Source organism: Cotesia typhae, unplaced genomic scaffold, assembly GCF_013202065.1.
Source record: "Cotesia typhae breed Kobodo isofemale line unplaced genomic scaffold, CoteBio_Ctyphae scaffold_91, whole genome shotgun sequence".
Lineage (NCBI taxonomy): Eukaryota > Metazoa > Arthropoda > Insecta > Hymenoptera > Braconidae > Cotesia > Cotesia typhae.
The window spans coordinates 4,209,396-4,225,773 of NW_027423781.1; the positions used below are offsets into that span (position 1 = coordinate 4,209,396).

Sequence of the window (16,378 nt, forward strand, 5' to 3'; positions counted from 1 at the left end):
CTTACATACAATTAAAATCAAATGCGCCGAGGAAATAAAAAATAGCCTGACATCTACCGTGAGCTTCTCGTAAGCAATGGTAGAAATTTAAATTTTCGGTTACAAATTGCATACGCTTTTTTAAGATAATTATAATAATTGTTAAAGATAATTTAATGAATTTTTTTTTGCTGATTATAAAAATAGCAATAAATGATAATTTATTTATTTACTTATTAATCAACATACATGACATTAAATTTAGCTGTCACTTCACAATTGTTTTAATTTTTTTAACAAATAAATTATAGCAAAAAAAAAAATATTAAAAAAATGAACTTGTAGAAATTTTAATAAATTAAAAATGCAAGTTTTTAAAAATAATTTTTTGGAACAAATTTTTTTGTTAAAGAAAATTAAAAAATTATCAAGTGACAGCTAACTTTAATGTCATTCAACATGCGCCTATCGGCAATGTACACGAATAGAAATTATTTAAAACTAAATAACATTAATTACAAAAAAAAAAAAAATAATTAAAATTTAATTAAAGAAAAAAACGAGAAAAAGTCTGTGTACTTGTTTTTTAATATTTGACATTAATGCACTGAATGTGTCACCGTAAAATTCCACAACACCATTTAGATTGTTCACAAGATTTACTATAATAATAATAATAATCATATTTCTGATTATTTTTAATTAAATGCTAAAATTCTAAAATTAAATGCTAAAATGCTAAAATTAATAGACAGAAATTGAGCCTAAATGTCTTAAAAATTTTAAAGAAGGATTTGAAAGAGACAATTGAGCTTCACCGACGAAATGAAATCCTAAAGAATAATTTAATTACACAGTATTCTTGTTCTGATGACTGGCTATAGATTTTGGAATTATTTACCGTTTGAGATTACTTTGGCAAAAACATTTGATGGAATTCGTAACAGATGCTATTCCTACATATTGCAGCTAATAATAGAATAATAGCTTCGGTATCACGTCTTTTGGTCACTTCTGTTGAATGTATATATGAAATAAGGTATGTGCTAAATAAATATTGTAAACCAGGTGGTTTACTAATAATTATTAGATTATCTTTTCTTTTAGATGCTGATGGCGGATTCTTACTAAATACTTATGCATTAATATTAAGGGTTCAAATTGTAATAGGATCTTTATTGTGGCATTCTTTGAAAACATTTTTAGATCATTTAAAAAAAAATTTGGTTGTCTGTAAAGTTGGTTTACGGACGATAGTTTTACGTGATAACGTCACAAAGAAACATTGATGAAAAATTACATGCTTTTTATGAATTGAATTGGATTATTATTTTTTTAATTTTTTTTTTTTTATTTATTGAAGACATTCAGCCCTAGAACTGACGTTCCTTAAAGGCCGTAGAAATTTAATAGTATTACATGGCGAGTAAGTAATTTGAATACAAAATTAGAAAATGATTTCATAGAATAATTAACATGAAGAAAATAACATACATTTTAATCATGTCAGTAAATAAACAATTATTATTATTATTATTATTATTATTATTATTATTATTATTATTATTATTATTATTGACTCTCTAGTTCAAATGTCTTTATCAAAAATTAATTTATAACAGCGTTTGAAACTCAGTTTCAAATAGAAAATAATTATCACTGAATTATCATTATTTTGTATTAGAAAATTATTTTAACAAAGAAAAAGTACTTATTGATACATTGTTAATTAAAAATTGATATAATTGTTGTTTATTTATAATCAATATTAATTATTTTATTATTTTATCATTTGTAATTATTATTATTAATTTATTTATTTACAATTAACATTAATTTTCAAATATTGTTTACAGTTTTTACAAATTTAATTTAAAAAATTTTAATAATTTGTTTTAATATAATCACGAACAAGTAGTTATAGTTGAATATTCTATCTGCTAGCTCTGACGTCACACGAGAATAGAAATAAATGTGTCACAAGCCCGCGGTCTCGCTTGCACGCTTAGGTTCAGACAGAACGTGATACTTTTTCGTGCGTGCAGCCGGTGGTCATCGATTTATAAGACGTTATAACGTCAAAAAAATTGATTATCATTTAAAAGTAAGGTTAACCCCCCATTTTGCCTTATGTCTGGCCATAGAAAACTTTGAAGCCATTATTTGCAACAAGTGTTGAATACAGGACAACGTGTTTTGTTTTTTTTTCTACAATTTAATAAGATTTCATTGATTTCTTTCATAATTTTCAGTCTGATTTTATTTTGTTCACCTCAATTACCTGTTTTTCTCAAAAAAAAAAAAAAGGTAATTAATTATTGAATTTTAATAATAATATGACTAACAATAAACAAATAATAATGACTATAGTCAAATTATTTAAATTAAATTTGCAAAAACTGTAAATTTTAATTGAAAATTAAAAATTAATATTTTTAACCAGTTTTAAAAATATTTATATCAAATTATTATTATTGATAATATTAGTAATTATTAACAATTAATATGATAATTATAAATAAATAAATTAAAAATAATTATAGATAATAAATTAATAATAAGGTAAAAATGAAAAATAATAAAATAATTAATATTATAATCATAAACAATAGTATAACACTGAAGTTGACAGATATTTTAAAAACTTTTTTGGAATTTTATAGCAATTAAATCATTAAAAAAAAAATGTAATTAAAAAGTTTCACATGTGAAAATTAATAAAACTTACAAGAGAAAATTTTTAAAAGCATTTTTTTATTTTAATTAATTTGTTAAAAAAAGTTTTTAAAGTTGACAGCTGATCGCTAACTTCAGTATCATACAATAGTGATTTTATCAATTATCAATTTTTAATCAACAAAGTATTAATAACTACTTTTTCTTTGTTGAAATAATTTTTAAAATAAAATATTGATAATTTTTTTTGCAGATCCGCTTACAATCACAGCATGGAAGACGAACCTGACGAACCTATGGATCTCACGACTCTGTCACCACCAAAATCGAAGGCACAGAAACAACGTGAGTACAGAAAGCGTATAGCAGCATCCAGAACTTCTACACAGGTGATAGCTGCGAGGAAATCAGATGCCGAGAGACAGCGCAACCGCAGACTACGCAAAGCTGCTAACTTGGCTCGTGTCTGTAATTCATTAGAATTGACTACTGCATCATCTTCTCGTTCAGGGGCAAGGTCAAACGACGTCCAAACTGGTGCTCAACAACAGCTCGCACACCAACAATGTCGAACTTCAACAGCAGGGCCAACAAAAATCACTATTCAACCAGGTACTTCTTCTGATCAAAGTGAAGCACAACAGGCACAATTTACTTGGAACACCAAATGGGCGTTCTCGATCGTGAGATTCAAATCAACTTTTCTGGACAACGATTTTGGCTACGCTTGTTCGGTTTGCGACAGACTGTGGTTCAAGAACGACCTCAAACCCATCACTCCGGCACAGCTGGAGGTGATCTCGGAATGCTTCATCAAAGAAAATCGATTAATGTGCAGAGAAGAATATGAAATGGTTTGCAAAACTTGTAAACGTTCACTGAACAACAAATCGATGCCGCCTCTAGCAAAAGTTAATGGATTCTCATATCCAGACCAGCCACCAGGTCTACCGCCGTTGGATCCTATCAGTGAACGATTGATATCGCCACGTCTGCCATTTATGCAAGTACGTCGTCTGCGCCATGATTTTTCTTATGGAATTATTGGGCAAGTGATCAACGTACCAGTAGACGAACAACAGATGGTAAAATGTTTGCCGCGCCAATTAAATGAGGACGACGTTATCAATGTTAACATCAAACAAAACATTGCCCACAAATCGGTCTACATCAGCGGATACATGTCCAAAAGTACAATCAGTGCGTGGCTAACTATGCTGCAGGAATCTCCATTATATAGTATGTACGAAATCAACGTGGATTTGTCGAGACTGCATCCTACTGTGCCGTTTCTCGATGACTTACAGGATGATCCGTCCAACCGTATAGAAAATATCTCTGCTGAAAACGCACCTGAATCTGAGATTCTCGCTTCAAGACAACATACTGTGATGTGGAATGAAAAAGATTATCTCAATATCGCACCAGGACTTCAAGAAACATCTCTCAACATCATTTATGACCGTCATGCAGAAGAGTTGTCATTTCCATCCATATATTTCGGAGAGCCACGTCGATTCAACAGGAGAATTTCAGTAACACCTTATATGATAGCGACAAGTGAAATACGACGCCGTGACAGACGCGGAGCCACGCCTCAAAAAATCTTATACGTTTCAATGAAAATATTGCGGCTGCGGATTTTGAATGGAATTTACAGCACGTTTCGCAATGCTTCGGTCACGGAGAATGTTACGCGACGTATGTTAGAGGACGCAGAATTTTTGAAAGAATATGTTACTCAAAACTTAGCATTCATGAAGACAGTGCCAAACTCTGTCCAATATTGGGCCTCTCGCAAACGAGACCTCTTTGCAATGATTCGTCAACTCGGTAAACCAACTGTCTTCCTCACTATAAATGCCAATGAAATACGCTGGATGAAACTGCTCACGATACTTCTCAAACTGAGCAAAAAATATCCTGGAAAAACAGCAAAAGATCTCAACACTTCTGAGCGCTGTACTTTAGTGAGCGACGATCCTGTTACGTGCTGCATATATTTCTACAAGCTCGTTAGTTCTTTTATGAAAATGCTGAAATCTAAACAGTCTTACAATCCATTCGGCAAGTATTTCGTTAAAGATTACTTCCTTCGTACTGTGTTCCAGGATCAAGGAAGCCCACTCGCACATATTTTATTGTGGTTGAATGACGACCCACGTGAGACCGTATCGGAAAATATGCCAAGAACCATCGATCTCGTGGAAAAATTAATCTCGGTTGCTCGAGATGATGTGCCAAACAATTCTATCTACGCCAACCAGATACACAAACACACTTTTACTTGCACAAAGCAAGGCGAGACAACTTGCAAATTCGGGATCCTTTACTGGCCTATGCCCACGACCTGTGTACTGGTTCCGATGCCTCAATATGATGGACGCCGCCAAACGCTACAACAGAAGGCCAAAGAGCTGCGTGCCTCTCTCGGTGAACGTCAATACATGCATGCATGTATGGATGAGTTTCTTAATGCTAATGGTTTGACTGACGTTTCATACCTCGACATTGTGCGTTCAACGTTGCGCAGACCGACTCTGATGTTCAGACGAAACTTCGACGAACTTATGACAAACACGTTCAATCCGTACCTTGCCGGCGAAGTCAACTCTAAGATCGACATTCAGTTCATCTTGGATGAATACAGCTGCGCAGAGTATGTCGTAGAGTATGTAAATAAATCATCCCGTGGAATGAGTAATCTACGTCGTGAGCTCACTACGATGTTGAAAGAGCATCCCGATCAGGACTACACAGGCCAATTGAAAGCGTTAAGTATCAAACTTTTTAACTCAGTTGAGATGTCAGCGCCAGAAGCAGCATGGTATCTACTACGACAACCAATGGGTGAAACAAGTCGTCAAATTGTGTACATCCCGACGGTGTGGCCAACAGAAAGACAATGCTGCCGCAAGCATCATCAACAAATGGACCGCGAAGGCATCGATGGAGACAGCACTGATGTTTGGACCAAAAACATAATACAGCGATATGAAGAACGACCTGCATCTTTAGAACAAGTGTATTTGGCTGAGTTTGCTTCGTGGTATGCAAACGCTAGTGATTTCGTTGACGACAAAGATGATGTGCACGTGGATGACGATGAAGATTCTGAAGCTGTGCATGAAGCGAGGACGTCGAGAGCACCAAAAGAATATCGGAGACGACTGCTCGGACGAGTCATACGATACAGACGCTACGATATTGATGATACTCTCAATTATAAGCGAGAGATGGTTCTGCTTTACGTACAGTTTCGCAACGAAATGTCAGAGATTGTTGATCAAAATAAATTTTTGCAATTATTTGACGACAACAAAGACACGATTATGGAACGCCGTAGCTTATTCGAGACGAATTTTAGAATTGAAAACGTCATGAAGGAACTTGAAGCGATGCAAAACGATAATAACAGCAATTTGCAAGGAGAAGAATCAAGAGCAGAATTTGTCCAACGATTGTTAGAAGAAGATGGTGCCATAAGAACGTCAATGATGTTAACCAAATCGCTCCCCGACAACGATTCTCGATTATGAAGACACGCAGTATGGCAAGTTGCTAAGAATCACCAACCCAGAACAACGGGAGATCATTCTTGAGGTCATACATCGATTACATGGTTGTGGAGATGACACTTTTGACATATACAGTAATACCTAGATCTGATTATTTGCTATTGACTGAAACGTGGATGCGTAAAAATTGTGATCTAGTTTCAGTCAATAATTATGAGTGTGTATCCCGGCAGAATAATCGATTGGATTCTGATACAAATGCAGCTGGTGGAGTAGCAATCTATCGCAAATTATCATCGACATCCACGGTCGAAGTTCTTCAAGTTGCATTGTCGGAAACAACTCGTGTCATCAAAAACTCAGGTGACGCGTGCTTGGCCGAAATTACATGCTTCACTGCTGATACAACGTTTAAATTTGTACTTGGTGTCTTTTAAATTCATGAAAGATACGTATAATCTCGAATGCGTATAAGATCAAAATAAATCAACAACGCTGAGAGGAACAATCATCGATTTGACTTTCTCAAGACACATTACACTTGAAACACTTCCCTTGATTTCGTACTTGTCCTATCATCGTCCCATCCTTAAAAAAATAACGCAGATTAGAGTGTTTTAAATATAATACATGTATATAAGTTGTAAATAAATTGTTAATAGCACATTGTTACTCGTAATTAATCTGTATAATTAAAATAAAAAAATATTTGAATTAACGAGTGTAAATAAATGTTAATTTATGGGAAAAATTGTGATTTTTAATTAATTCCTTCTTTGTATTATATAATAAAAAATAATGATAATTCAGTGATAATATTCAATTCAATTCATAAAAGTATGCAAATTTTCATCAATGTTTCTTTATGACGTTGTCACGTAAAACTATCGTCCGTAAACCAACTTTGCAGACAACTAATTTTCTATCTAAAATTTGAAGACAGCCAAATGTATGTACTTTTTTATAAATTTTTTAGGTGATAACAAGATGAAAAATAAAAATTTTAAAAAACTCATGAGATTTGACTACAGAAAATCGGATAATATTTTCATCTTCAGTAGTAAGAAGCTATTGGATTGCTTGTTACTAGTGACTCAAATGGAAAGCAGTGAAATTACATTAAAGTTAGCAGTCACTAGAGAATTTTTAAATTTTATTCAACAAAAAAATTAATTCCAAAAAATAATTTTAAAAAAATCGGGTTTTTCATTTTTTAAAATGTCTAAATGTCAATTTATTTGTTAAAAAAAATTCTAAAAATTATTAAATATCTGCTAAATTTATTTTCATTAAAATAAAGTGTTAAATATCAAAAATAAGAAATTTTATGATTCAGTTTAGTAAAAAATAACTTATTGTAAGTATCGATTCAATTAAGTAGTTTAAAAATTTTTTTTTACTCAATCTATGTAGAACTAATTATTGAACTTGAATGTTGTTAAGAACGATTGATCATTTCTTTATAAATGCCAATTAAATTTGAATGTATTTATCATCTACAACTAATTAATTATGAACATAAATATATAAACTCAACAAATTTAATATCACTATACATCAATGATATCATACAGCGGTTTGCAAAACTAGTTTGGTGAGTTTATCATAAGTCCTTGAACTTATGAATTATTCATTCAATGAATCTTTTCTTTTTACCACAAACCACAATCATTTACAATTTGTTTTGCAAAATTGAAAATGAATCTGAAAGTGCGGTGTGTATTATTTAGTATTAAAATTATAGGATTATTACAACTTTCTCATAGTCAAGATACTTGTGCGTAAGTAATACTTAAAATTGAAAAAAATAATGAAGTTGATCAGGATTAATTAAAAAAATTTTTCAGACTTAATCAATTCCGTTGTGTAAATCAACAATGTATCACCGGAGAATTTTTGTGTGATGGAAAACAAGATTGTATGGATGGAAGTGATGAAACTCAGCTTGAATGCTTAAAAACAGAAATTATTTGTCCGCAATATGCATTCCGTTGTGATTATGGTGCTTGTATTGATGGAGATGCACTATGCAATGGAATCGATGACTGTGTAGATAAGTCTGATGAAAAGTCATCAAGGTGTCGTGGTTCTATCACGAATACATCAGTTGTGAACTCTAGAAATTGCGGAATCAATCAATTTAAATGCAATAGTGGACAATGTATTGATGACATTGTGGTCTGTGATGGCTCGCCTGATTGTAGTGATCAATCTGATGAAACTTCAACGACTTGTAGTTCTCACCAGTAAGAAAATAGCTAAGCTGTAAAGTTTATTTGAATTCTGATAAAAAAATTAACTTGATTTAAGAGAAAAAAATCTGAAATAATTGAAGAAATCATTTCGAAGAATTTCATTATCTTGAACCAAACAGAAAAAAATCTTGAACTAAGTTAAATTGAGTTAAAGTAAGAAAAATTGATTGTTTTAGGAATTTTTCACTTATTTCTAGGTAATCAGATTCGTTGAAATTATATTTAAATCTATGGAAAAATCGTCAAAAAATATGACAAAATTAATTTTGAAAAAAATAAAAATTATTATGACAAGAAATTAATTTGTTGAAGATTTTTAACAATTTTATTTGTTAGCTGAAGAAATTTTCTTCACAGTAACTTTCTTGTTGAAAAAAAGTTTATTTGATTTGGAAAAAAAAAAAAAACAATTTTAGATAGACAGCTTGCGAATTTTCATCCAAAATTGGTATTTCTCAAATCTAGAAAACTTTTTCCAAAAAAAAAAAGTAACTGTGAGAAAAATTTTAATTTCTTAGGCTAAGAAATAAAATTGTTTAAAATCTTTAACAAATTAATTTCTTATACTATTTGTTAATTTTGTCAAAATAACATTTTTCTTTTAGCGTAGAAACATAAAAAAAAACCCAATTGTCAATTTTTTGAATTTTTAAAATAATTTTTTCAAAAATTTTTCAATTAACTGACAAAATTTTTAACTGTATTTAGGTGTCCAAAATTTACATTTCAATGTGCTTACGGTGCATGTATAGATGGAGATAAAAAGTGCGACGGGATTCGGAATTGTGTAGATGGTTCTGATGAAGAATTCATTTTATGCAGTGAAAAAAAAAATGGTATCTCTTCAACAACACAAAAAACAAAAGACCAAGTAACTTCGACGACTTCTTCACCTTGGATTCAACCACAATCAACTTGTTTTCCTCCAAAACAGCCGCAAAACGGAATATGGAAATTACATAAATCACAGTGTCAAAATAACGAACATTGCGATGCTAATGAAAACGCTGTTATGAGTCCTGGAACATATTTAGTTTACAGCTGTAATCCTGGATATGAATTAAAGGGTTCTGGTGATATTTTTTGTGGTCCAAAAAGTAAATGGTCAAGTGAACCAGAGTGTGTTGGTCTGTATAATTTGTTTCTTATATATATTATTTCTTGAAGTATCTGGATGAAAATAATTTTTTTTTTTTCAACAGAAATTCGCTGCAAGCCTTTGAGCTCAGTATCAACAATAGCAGAATGCGACAATAACAATGAATGGATTTCCTGTGATGTGTCAGTTCCTCCAGGAACAAGTGCCAAAATTTCATGCCGTGATAGTTACCGTCAAGATACAACGGTACTTGGCCTTCAAAGAGACATTGTTCGATGCAATGCTAAAGGCCAGTGGGAGCCTAAACCAATTCATTGTATTCCAGGTTCGATTGCTATTAATTTATACATTAATGATACATTAATTAGGCTAGAAAACGATGGAAAAAATAATTTTAATTCTGTATCAAATATTATCACATTGTTAAAAGACAGAGTTATAATTCAAACTGATATAAAATTAAATGATTAAAAAAAGAACTAATCTATTATTTACTTTTTTTGCTGCTAATTTATTCATAGAAAGTATACATTTCTTCTTTTTTTAATAGAGACACAGCAATCATAATGATAGTAGTTGATAATTGAAAATCAGACAGTAAATATATATTTTTTCAAAACGTATTTCAGTGTGCGGCATTCGATCTACAAGCCTCAATCCTTTGATTGTAAAGGGAGGCACTCCTAATATCAGCGATTTTCCTTGGCACGCAACTTTGTATAAATCTGAATCCCGTTACGACGAAAAAATGTTTATTTGTGGAGCAACAATTATACAAAATGATTTGTTAATAACAGCTGCACATTGTGTTTATAATGAACAAGTCCAAAGAGTTGAAAGTCCAGAAAAATTTTCGATCGCCACAGGGAATATTTTTCGAGATTTTAACAGTTTACTTCATGATTCAAGACTCGTTCATAAAAGAAATGTTAGTAAGTTGTTTAAGCAAGTTTTTTTTTTATTTCATGGCAAATTGACCAATAGTTGGCATCAATCCCTTTCAATTTGGACAAAATGTGGTGGAGACCTTTCTTTTATCATAAAAAAGATTTGAAAGAGGAAAAAATGACACTGAAGTTGAGAGATATCTGATAATTTTTAGAATTTTTTTAACAAACAAATTATAGCAAGAAAATTTTATTCAAAAATTGTATCTTTAGAAGCTCTGAAAAATTATAAATGACATTTTTATAAATAATTTTCTATGCCTAGTTCATTTTAAAAAATTTCAAGAAAAATCAAAAAATTGTCAAGTATCTGCTAACTTTAACCTCATAGGAAAAAATGTATAAAACTTTTTTTTTTTTAAGTTATTCAAAATTTAAAATTTTATTGTTTTTCTAATTTTTTAACTTTATTTTTTTAATATCTTGAAAAACGATTATAGATACAGAAATAGTATTTTATTCGTTATAAAGGAGACACTTGAGGCTATTGAAAAAAAATATTTGGGAAATAAATTTTGAAAAATAAGATATTTTTAGAATTTAGAATTTAAGAAAATTGTTAAAATTATATTCCGAGACGAAATTCGGGCTCAAATATTTTACAACAATACCTTTAAATAATCTTAAATTTAGAGATCTTGAAAATTTCAGAGAGGTGTCTTGTTTTGTTTAAAAATGGTTAAATTTTGAAATTTGGCAAAAAAAAACTTTTTTTTTTTATTTTGAAGTCAAATAATTAGGAAAACATGTAGTTTCGTACTTTAGCGCAGGAAAAATTCAACTTTATAATATAATGACATAAACACAAAAACAATTTCAATTTAATTACATGAAATGTTCGGCTTTTTTAAGTTTATTAAAATGAAAATGAAGTTAATCGACATTTCAAAATTTTTAAGAATTTTTTATTGAAAAAATTTCAATTAAAAAATTAAAAAAAATTGTCACATGTTAAAAACTTGAAAAATTATAAGTGCAATTTTTTAGAAATATCTTTTTAGTTGTAATTTAATTAATAAAAAAAATCAAAAATTTTTAGACGTCTACTAACTTTAGTATGATTTATTAAAATAAATATTTAGTAGTCACTCACCGCAGGTAATATGTAAAATCAAAATAACATGAAAAAAAATTTTTTTTTAATAATACTGAAAAATTATTCGGTTCTGTAAGTTTTTTACGTTACCTACATAAAAAAAATCATTATCGTGATCACGATTACTCATTTCAGGTAAAAAATATTTTTATTGATTGTAATTACTCGGGCAATAAAGGACGTTATACACGAGACATTGCTATTTTACAAATTGATAAAGTATTTACGTTTACACAATTTCTTGTGCCGGCTTGTCTTGATATTACCAACAATGATCATATAGCAATCGACGTTGGGCAAATGGGATCCGTTGCAGGATTCGGAAGAACTGAAGTGGGTCCATCGAGTGGTATGTTACAATCTCTGACTGTACCAGTTGTGCCTTTAAGTCATTGTAAATCAGCCAGTCTTTCAAATGAATCTGATGTCTACACTACACTTGATAAATTTTGTGCTGGATATACAAACGGTATGAAACTCTCTTCTCCTTAATAATTAATAAATTAGCTTTTTAATGTATTTTATTAGGTACTTAAATAATACTTTTTTATAATAGGGTCATCGGTTTGTAATGGAGACAGTGGAGGTGGTTTAGTTTTCAATAATCAAGGACTGTGGTATCTCCGTGGAATTGTCAGTGTGAGCATTGGCTCAAAAATATCCGATGGCATTCCAGTTTGTAACAATAATCTTTATTCGCTGTATACCAAAATTTCTAGCCATATGTCGTGGATACAAGATATTATTTTCAAGCTCGAAACTCATAAAAATATTCCACCATGTGACACAGTGTCTGATTTTTCTCGGAGGCTTTTTTAAAATACCATTTTTTTTTTTTTTTTACAGATATGTATATTTGTATATTGTATTTAATATTAAATAATCGAACATATTTGTATAAAAAATAGTTATTAGTAAATTACTTTAGTTATTATGCATCAAGCACATTGGTCTTTATAACAAGTCGAAGATATACACGCACAAGAAAACACATAATTCATACCGTGCCTTATAGATGAATTTCACAGCTTTGAACTTTACAACAATTGTCATTTTTTCAAAGAAGATCCTTGACTTCTTGACTCGTAAAAGATTTTTTTTCAGGAAGCGAAGGAAACTCTATAAATAAGAAAATATCAATAGTTAAAAATATTGTTATTGCTCAAGTAGTAAAATAATTTTTTATTAAAATTAATTAACAAAATTGAAAACTCAAAACTACAAAGTATGATACGAAAATTCGGTAATTATTTTTATGTAGGGCTCCAGCAATTTTGACCATAAAAAATCAAAAAATTAACTTATATTTAGTAGAATTCATGTAAATGTAACTAATGTATTTGTCTTCAAGACAGAACATTGGAAAATTTCATACCAAAACATCTACATTCTTAACGAAACTTAACATACTTATTAAACAGATTAATACTAAATTGGGCAAGTTTAAAAATGAGTTTAATCGGTTGAATAGTTTTGATGTAGCCTTTCAAAATTATGAAAGTGGCAAAAATGTATATTTTTACTGCTTCTTCTTCAAATTACTTTTCAATTAAATAACTTATCGACATTCTGTAAAATGCATTAGAAAGCGTATTAAATAACTTTTTATTTTCATATCTCTTATTTTTCCAGATCAAAAATTATCTTTTGCTCCATCTATTTCATGAAAATTTAGCATTGCATTCGTTTTAATGATTCAGCTAATTTTGGGTTACTTAGGAATTAACTTTCATTTCGGCTGTAAAATATTTTTTAACTTTTTCTTTTACATATTTTGTTTATCTTCACGGAGGATTCCAAATAGCACAAAATTGTGAAATTTCGAGCCATTTAAATTATCACAAATATTTTTTTATTAATTATTTTATTTTTATGAAATATTATGTAAAAATATCTTATCATATCTAAATTGTCAAACGTTAAGATTTAAAATTTTTTCAAAAATTCGTAAAACATTTTCAAATCATTTTTTGATATTTGTATTTTCGATTTTTCATGCTCTTTAAGGAAAGTAATATTATGGGACTCACTAATAGCTCCCTCAAAAGTTTTATTGAATAACAAGACAAGAAGGTATTTTTAAGATTTTTAAACTGCAAAAAAAATAAAGATATAGGATTTTTTTAATTCTTAATAAATGATTTATAAATCTGCTGTAATGAATGATGTGAAAAAAAAATTTTTCAACAAATCGATTTTTCAATTTTTTATGGCCGAAAAATGGTAGAGCTCCACATCTAAACAATAACCGAAAATTCTATTTAAAAACTCTGTCCAAAGCAAAGTAAAAGCATCAGGTCTAAGGATTTTTTTTTTCGGCAATCTCTGCTGATCTATTTAGGAAAAAAAATTGTAATTTACTGTTTCGATCGGGTTTTATATTTATTTAACATTGATCTTAAAAATAGTTTTTCATCAATATTGTTGAAATCAGTCGACAGTAAACTAATTATTCTTTTATTTTTAGTATGTATTTTTCCTATATTTCTAGTATAAATTTCTTTAGTGTAAATAATTGAAAATTTAATCTTTATTTAAAAGTACAAACCTGGCAAACGTAAATCAGACAATCTTTGTTCAAGTTCTGGAATTTCAGAAGAAGGCACTGGTGGTAAAGATTTATCCGGAGAATCAGAATGTAATAAGTCGTCTAATTCTTTCTCTAATTCATCATCCGATTCATCAAGTTTAATGGGCTCCGTTAGTGATTTTTGCATTTCATCAAATTCTTCCATTATCTGAAATAATTACAGATTAAATAAAACGAGTGTACAAAGTAATAAATCAATTTTTCCTTAAAAATATCAAAATAAATGGAATCTTCCCTGTGATTCACAAAATTAAATTAAGAAGAATCACAAAAAGTTTTAAAATTTTGCGCTTAACGCGTATTAATTTAATAACAAGTACTTAATCACAGTTGAAAAATTTGATTGGATAAATAATGACACTGAAGTTGACAAATGTAATATTTTTTTTAGATATTTATAGCAATTAAATTATTGTAGAAAAAAATTAAATTAAAAAATTTCACATGTAAAAATGAATAAAAATTACAAGTGAAAAATTTTTGGAAGCATTTTTTTATTGTAATTGATTTGTTAAAAAAAATTTTTAAAATTAACAGCTAACTGCTAACTTCAGTATTATGATAAATATATAATTTATATCTTACCTCACGCACATCATCCATAGTATCTCGAGCATTAATCTCAGATAATCCGGCTTTTTCACAATTTTTCAATATTTCACTGCCTTTTTTGTATGCATCAAGTACCTCAGTATTAGAATGTGCATCAGAGATACTTGTAATCAAAGTCTGTAAATTTTGCAAGGTCATTGCATGTTTTTCAATTCTTTTATCAAGTTCGTGTTTTCTTCTCAAGAAAGTTTTAGCTACATCTTTCAAACCCCTATTGCTGTAAGATTTAACTTTGTCCAAAACATCATTACGTTCAATTTCTAATTCCTCGATCCGTTTTAAAATAACTTTTTCGCTTTCTTGTATTTTATATAAACCTTCTTCAGATTCTGTTAAATTACTGATACTATCGGGAGAAATTTTTAAAAGACTATTCCAAGCATTATTATTCCTATTACTAAATTGACTGCTTTTTGATCTTCCGATCCAAATTAAAGCTAGTTTTACATTTTCTTCAGACAAATTGTTATTATTGCAAGTTATCCTACATTTTTCAGTTATTTGTTGAACTGTTAAAATCATTGGCTTTTTATCAGATGACAAACTGAGTATTGTATCTGCTAATTCTTTGACCATTTTCAGATGAACATATCGAGTCTCTGAATTTACATGAACATTTGTTACAAAATAATTTTTAAGCTTCGAAAAAGACCAAACAACTGGTTTTTTTACAACAGTATCCACTAACCAGGATCCCCAAGTTTTTTGATCTTGTAAAAATTCATTTTCCGTAACTATTTCCCGATTTCTGTATAATTCTTCTATAACAGTATTGAAACACAATGGTGTACATCCCTTTCTTTTAAAAGTCGATTTAAGATCAATAATCGTGAAACAACATTTATTATTAAAACTTAACCATTTTGATATCAATTCTTTCCAAAATTTATATTTAGAATCCCAATCCTGAGGGTTGACAGAACGATTTCGAAATTCTGCAAACATTGCATTCATTTGTTCATCTTTAAACCAAGAGTCAGGCATATTTTGAATAGGCAGCGGAGTAACATCGTTTGAATTTGACGAAATCATTTTGTTGATAATTATATTATTCTTCCTGTAATAATTTTATTAAATTTACCAATAATTTATTTATAAATATAACAGAATAACAAATATAAGACTGACTTACGGTATGATTCATTAGTTTTGATATCAATCACTGAACTAATAATAAAAACATTCCGCTCGAGTGGTAAGACATCTGATGGGCAATTTTGAAATTAATTTTTGAACTGCGCAATGGTTCTCATTCAGTTATTTAAAAAAGTAAAAAAGAAAACAGCTGCCTAGCGGAATATTAATTTATTATAGTAAATTAATGATACTGAAGTTAGCGGTCAGTTATCAACTTTAAAAATTTTTTAACAAATCAATTACAATAAAAAATGCTTGTAAAAATTTTCACTTGTAATTTTTATTAATTTTCACGTGTAGAACTTTTTAATTAATTTTTTTTAATAGTAATTTAACTGCTATAAAATTCTAAAAAAATTTTTTATGTCTGTCAACTTCAGTGTTATGTAAATAATTTAAAACTTTGAAATTGATTTAAAAAAATTTAATAAAAAATTCTAGATGTAAAAACTAAAAAAATTATTAGTGG

At 29.3% G+C, this 16,378-nt stretch overlaps 3 protein-coding genes across 5 annotated transcripts; 2 read left to right on the plus strand and 1 right to left on the minus strand.

Annotated features, from left to right (window-relative positions):
- The first annotated feature begins 303 nt into the window (after positions 1-303).
- Positions 304-6,194, plus strand: LOC141537685 (uncharacterized). 3 transcript variants are annotated; one of them, XM_074258814.1, is made up of 4 exons: positions 304-1,018; positions 1,087-1,405; positions 1,664-1,686; positions 2,909-6,194. In XM_074258814.1, the coding sequence occupies exon 4, from the start codon at positions 2,928-2,930 to the stop codon at positions 6,192-6,194; it is 3,267 nt and encodes a 1,088-aa protein (XP_074114915.1). In that variant the 5' UTR covers positions 304-1,018; positions 1,087-1,405; positions 1,664-1,686; positions 2,909-2,927. The 3 variants fall into 3 exon arrangements, with proteins under 3 accessions (XP_074114915.1, XP_074114917.1, XP_074114918.1); XM_074258816.1 differs by lacking the exons at positions 304-1,018; positions 1,087-1,405; positions 1,664-1,686 and adding an exon at positions 1,728-2,286; XM_074258817.1 differs by lacking the exons at positions 304-1,018; positions 1,087-1,405; positions 1,664-1,686 and adding an exon at positions 2,455-2,541.
- A 1,654-nt stretch (positions 6,195-7,848) lies between these two features.
- LOC141537519 (modular serine protease) lies at positions 7,849-12,389 on the plus strand. Its single transcript, XM_074258552.1, has 7 exons — positions 7,849-7,954; positions 8,021-8,419; positions 9,137-9,555; positions 9,631-9,852; positions 10,157-10,455; positions 11,706-12,039; positions 12,127-12,389. Exons 1-7 carry the CDS (start codon positions 7,872-7,874, stop codon positions 12,387-12,389), a joined length of 2,019 nt encoding a protein of 672 aa, XP_074114653.1. The 5' UTR covers positions 7,849-7,871.
- A 160-nt stretch (positions 12,390-12,549) lies between these two features.
- Positions 12,550-15,995, minus strand: LOC141537520 (charged multivesicular body protein 7). The gene is made up of 4 exons (XM_074258553.1): positions 15,905-15,995; positions 14,746-15,829; positions 14,119-14,308; positions 12,550-12,689 (listed from the first exon to the last, which is right to left on the minus strand). Exons 2-4 carry the CDS (start codon positions 15,802-15,804, stop codon positions 12,628-12,630), a joined length of 1,311 nt encoding a protein of 436 aa, XP_074114654.1. The 5' UTR covers positions 15,805-15,829; positions 15,905-15,995; the 3' UTR covers positions 12,550-12,627.
- Between the last annotated feature and the right edge of the window lie 383 nt (positions 15,996-16,378).

Excerpts from the sequence above, each read along its gene's own strand:
- LOC141537520 (XM_074258553.1), bottom strand. The coding sequence starts at position 15,804 with ATGATTTCGTCAAATTCAAACGATGTTACTCCGCTGCCTATTCAAAAT. Across the intron at positions 14,309-14,745 it reads CTATGGATGATGTGCGTGAG|ATAATGGAAGAATTTGATGA; the intron begins GTAAGATATAAA and ends TAATTATTTCAG. Across the intron at positions 12,690-14,118 it reads GTCTGATTTACGTTTGCCAG|AGTTTCCTTCGCTTCCTGAA; the intron begins GTTTGTACTTTT and ends TCTTATTTATAG.
- LOC141537685 (XM_074258814.1), top strand. The coding sequence starts at position 2,928 with ATGGAAGACGAACCTGACGAACCTATGGATCTCACGACTCTGTCACCA.
- LOC141537519 (XM_074258552.1), top strand. The coding sequence starts at position 7,872 with ATGAATCTGAAAGTGCGGTGTGTATTATTTAGTATTAAAATTATAGGA. Across the intron at positions 9,556-9,630 it reads AAGTGAACCAGAGTGTGTTG|AAATTCGCTGCAAGCCTTTG; the intron begins GTCTGTATAATT and ends TTTTTTCAACAG. Across the intron at positions 9,853-10,156 it reads ACCAATTCATTGTATTCCAG|TGTGCGGCATTCGATCTACA; the intron begins GTTCGATTGCTA and ends AACGTATTTCAG.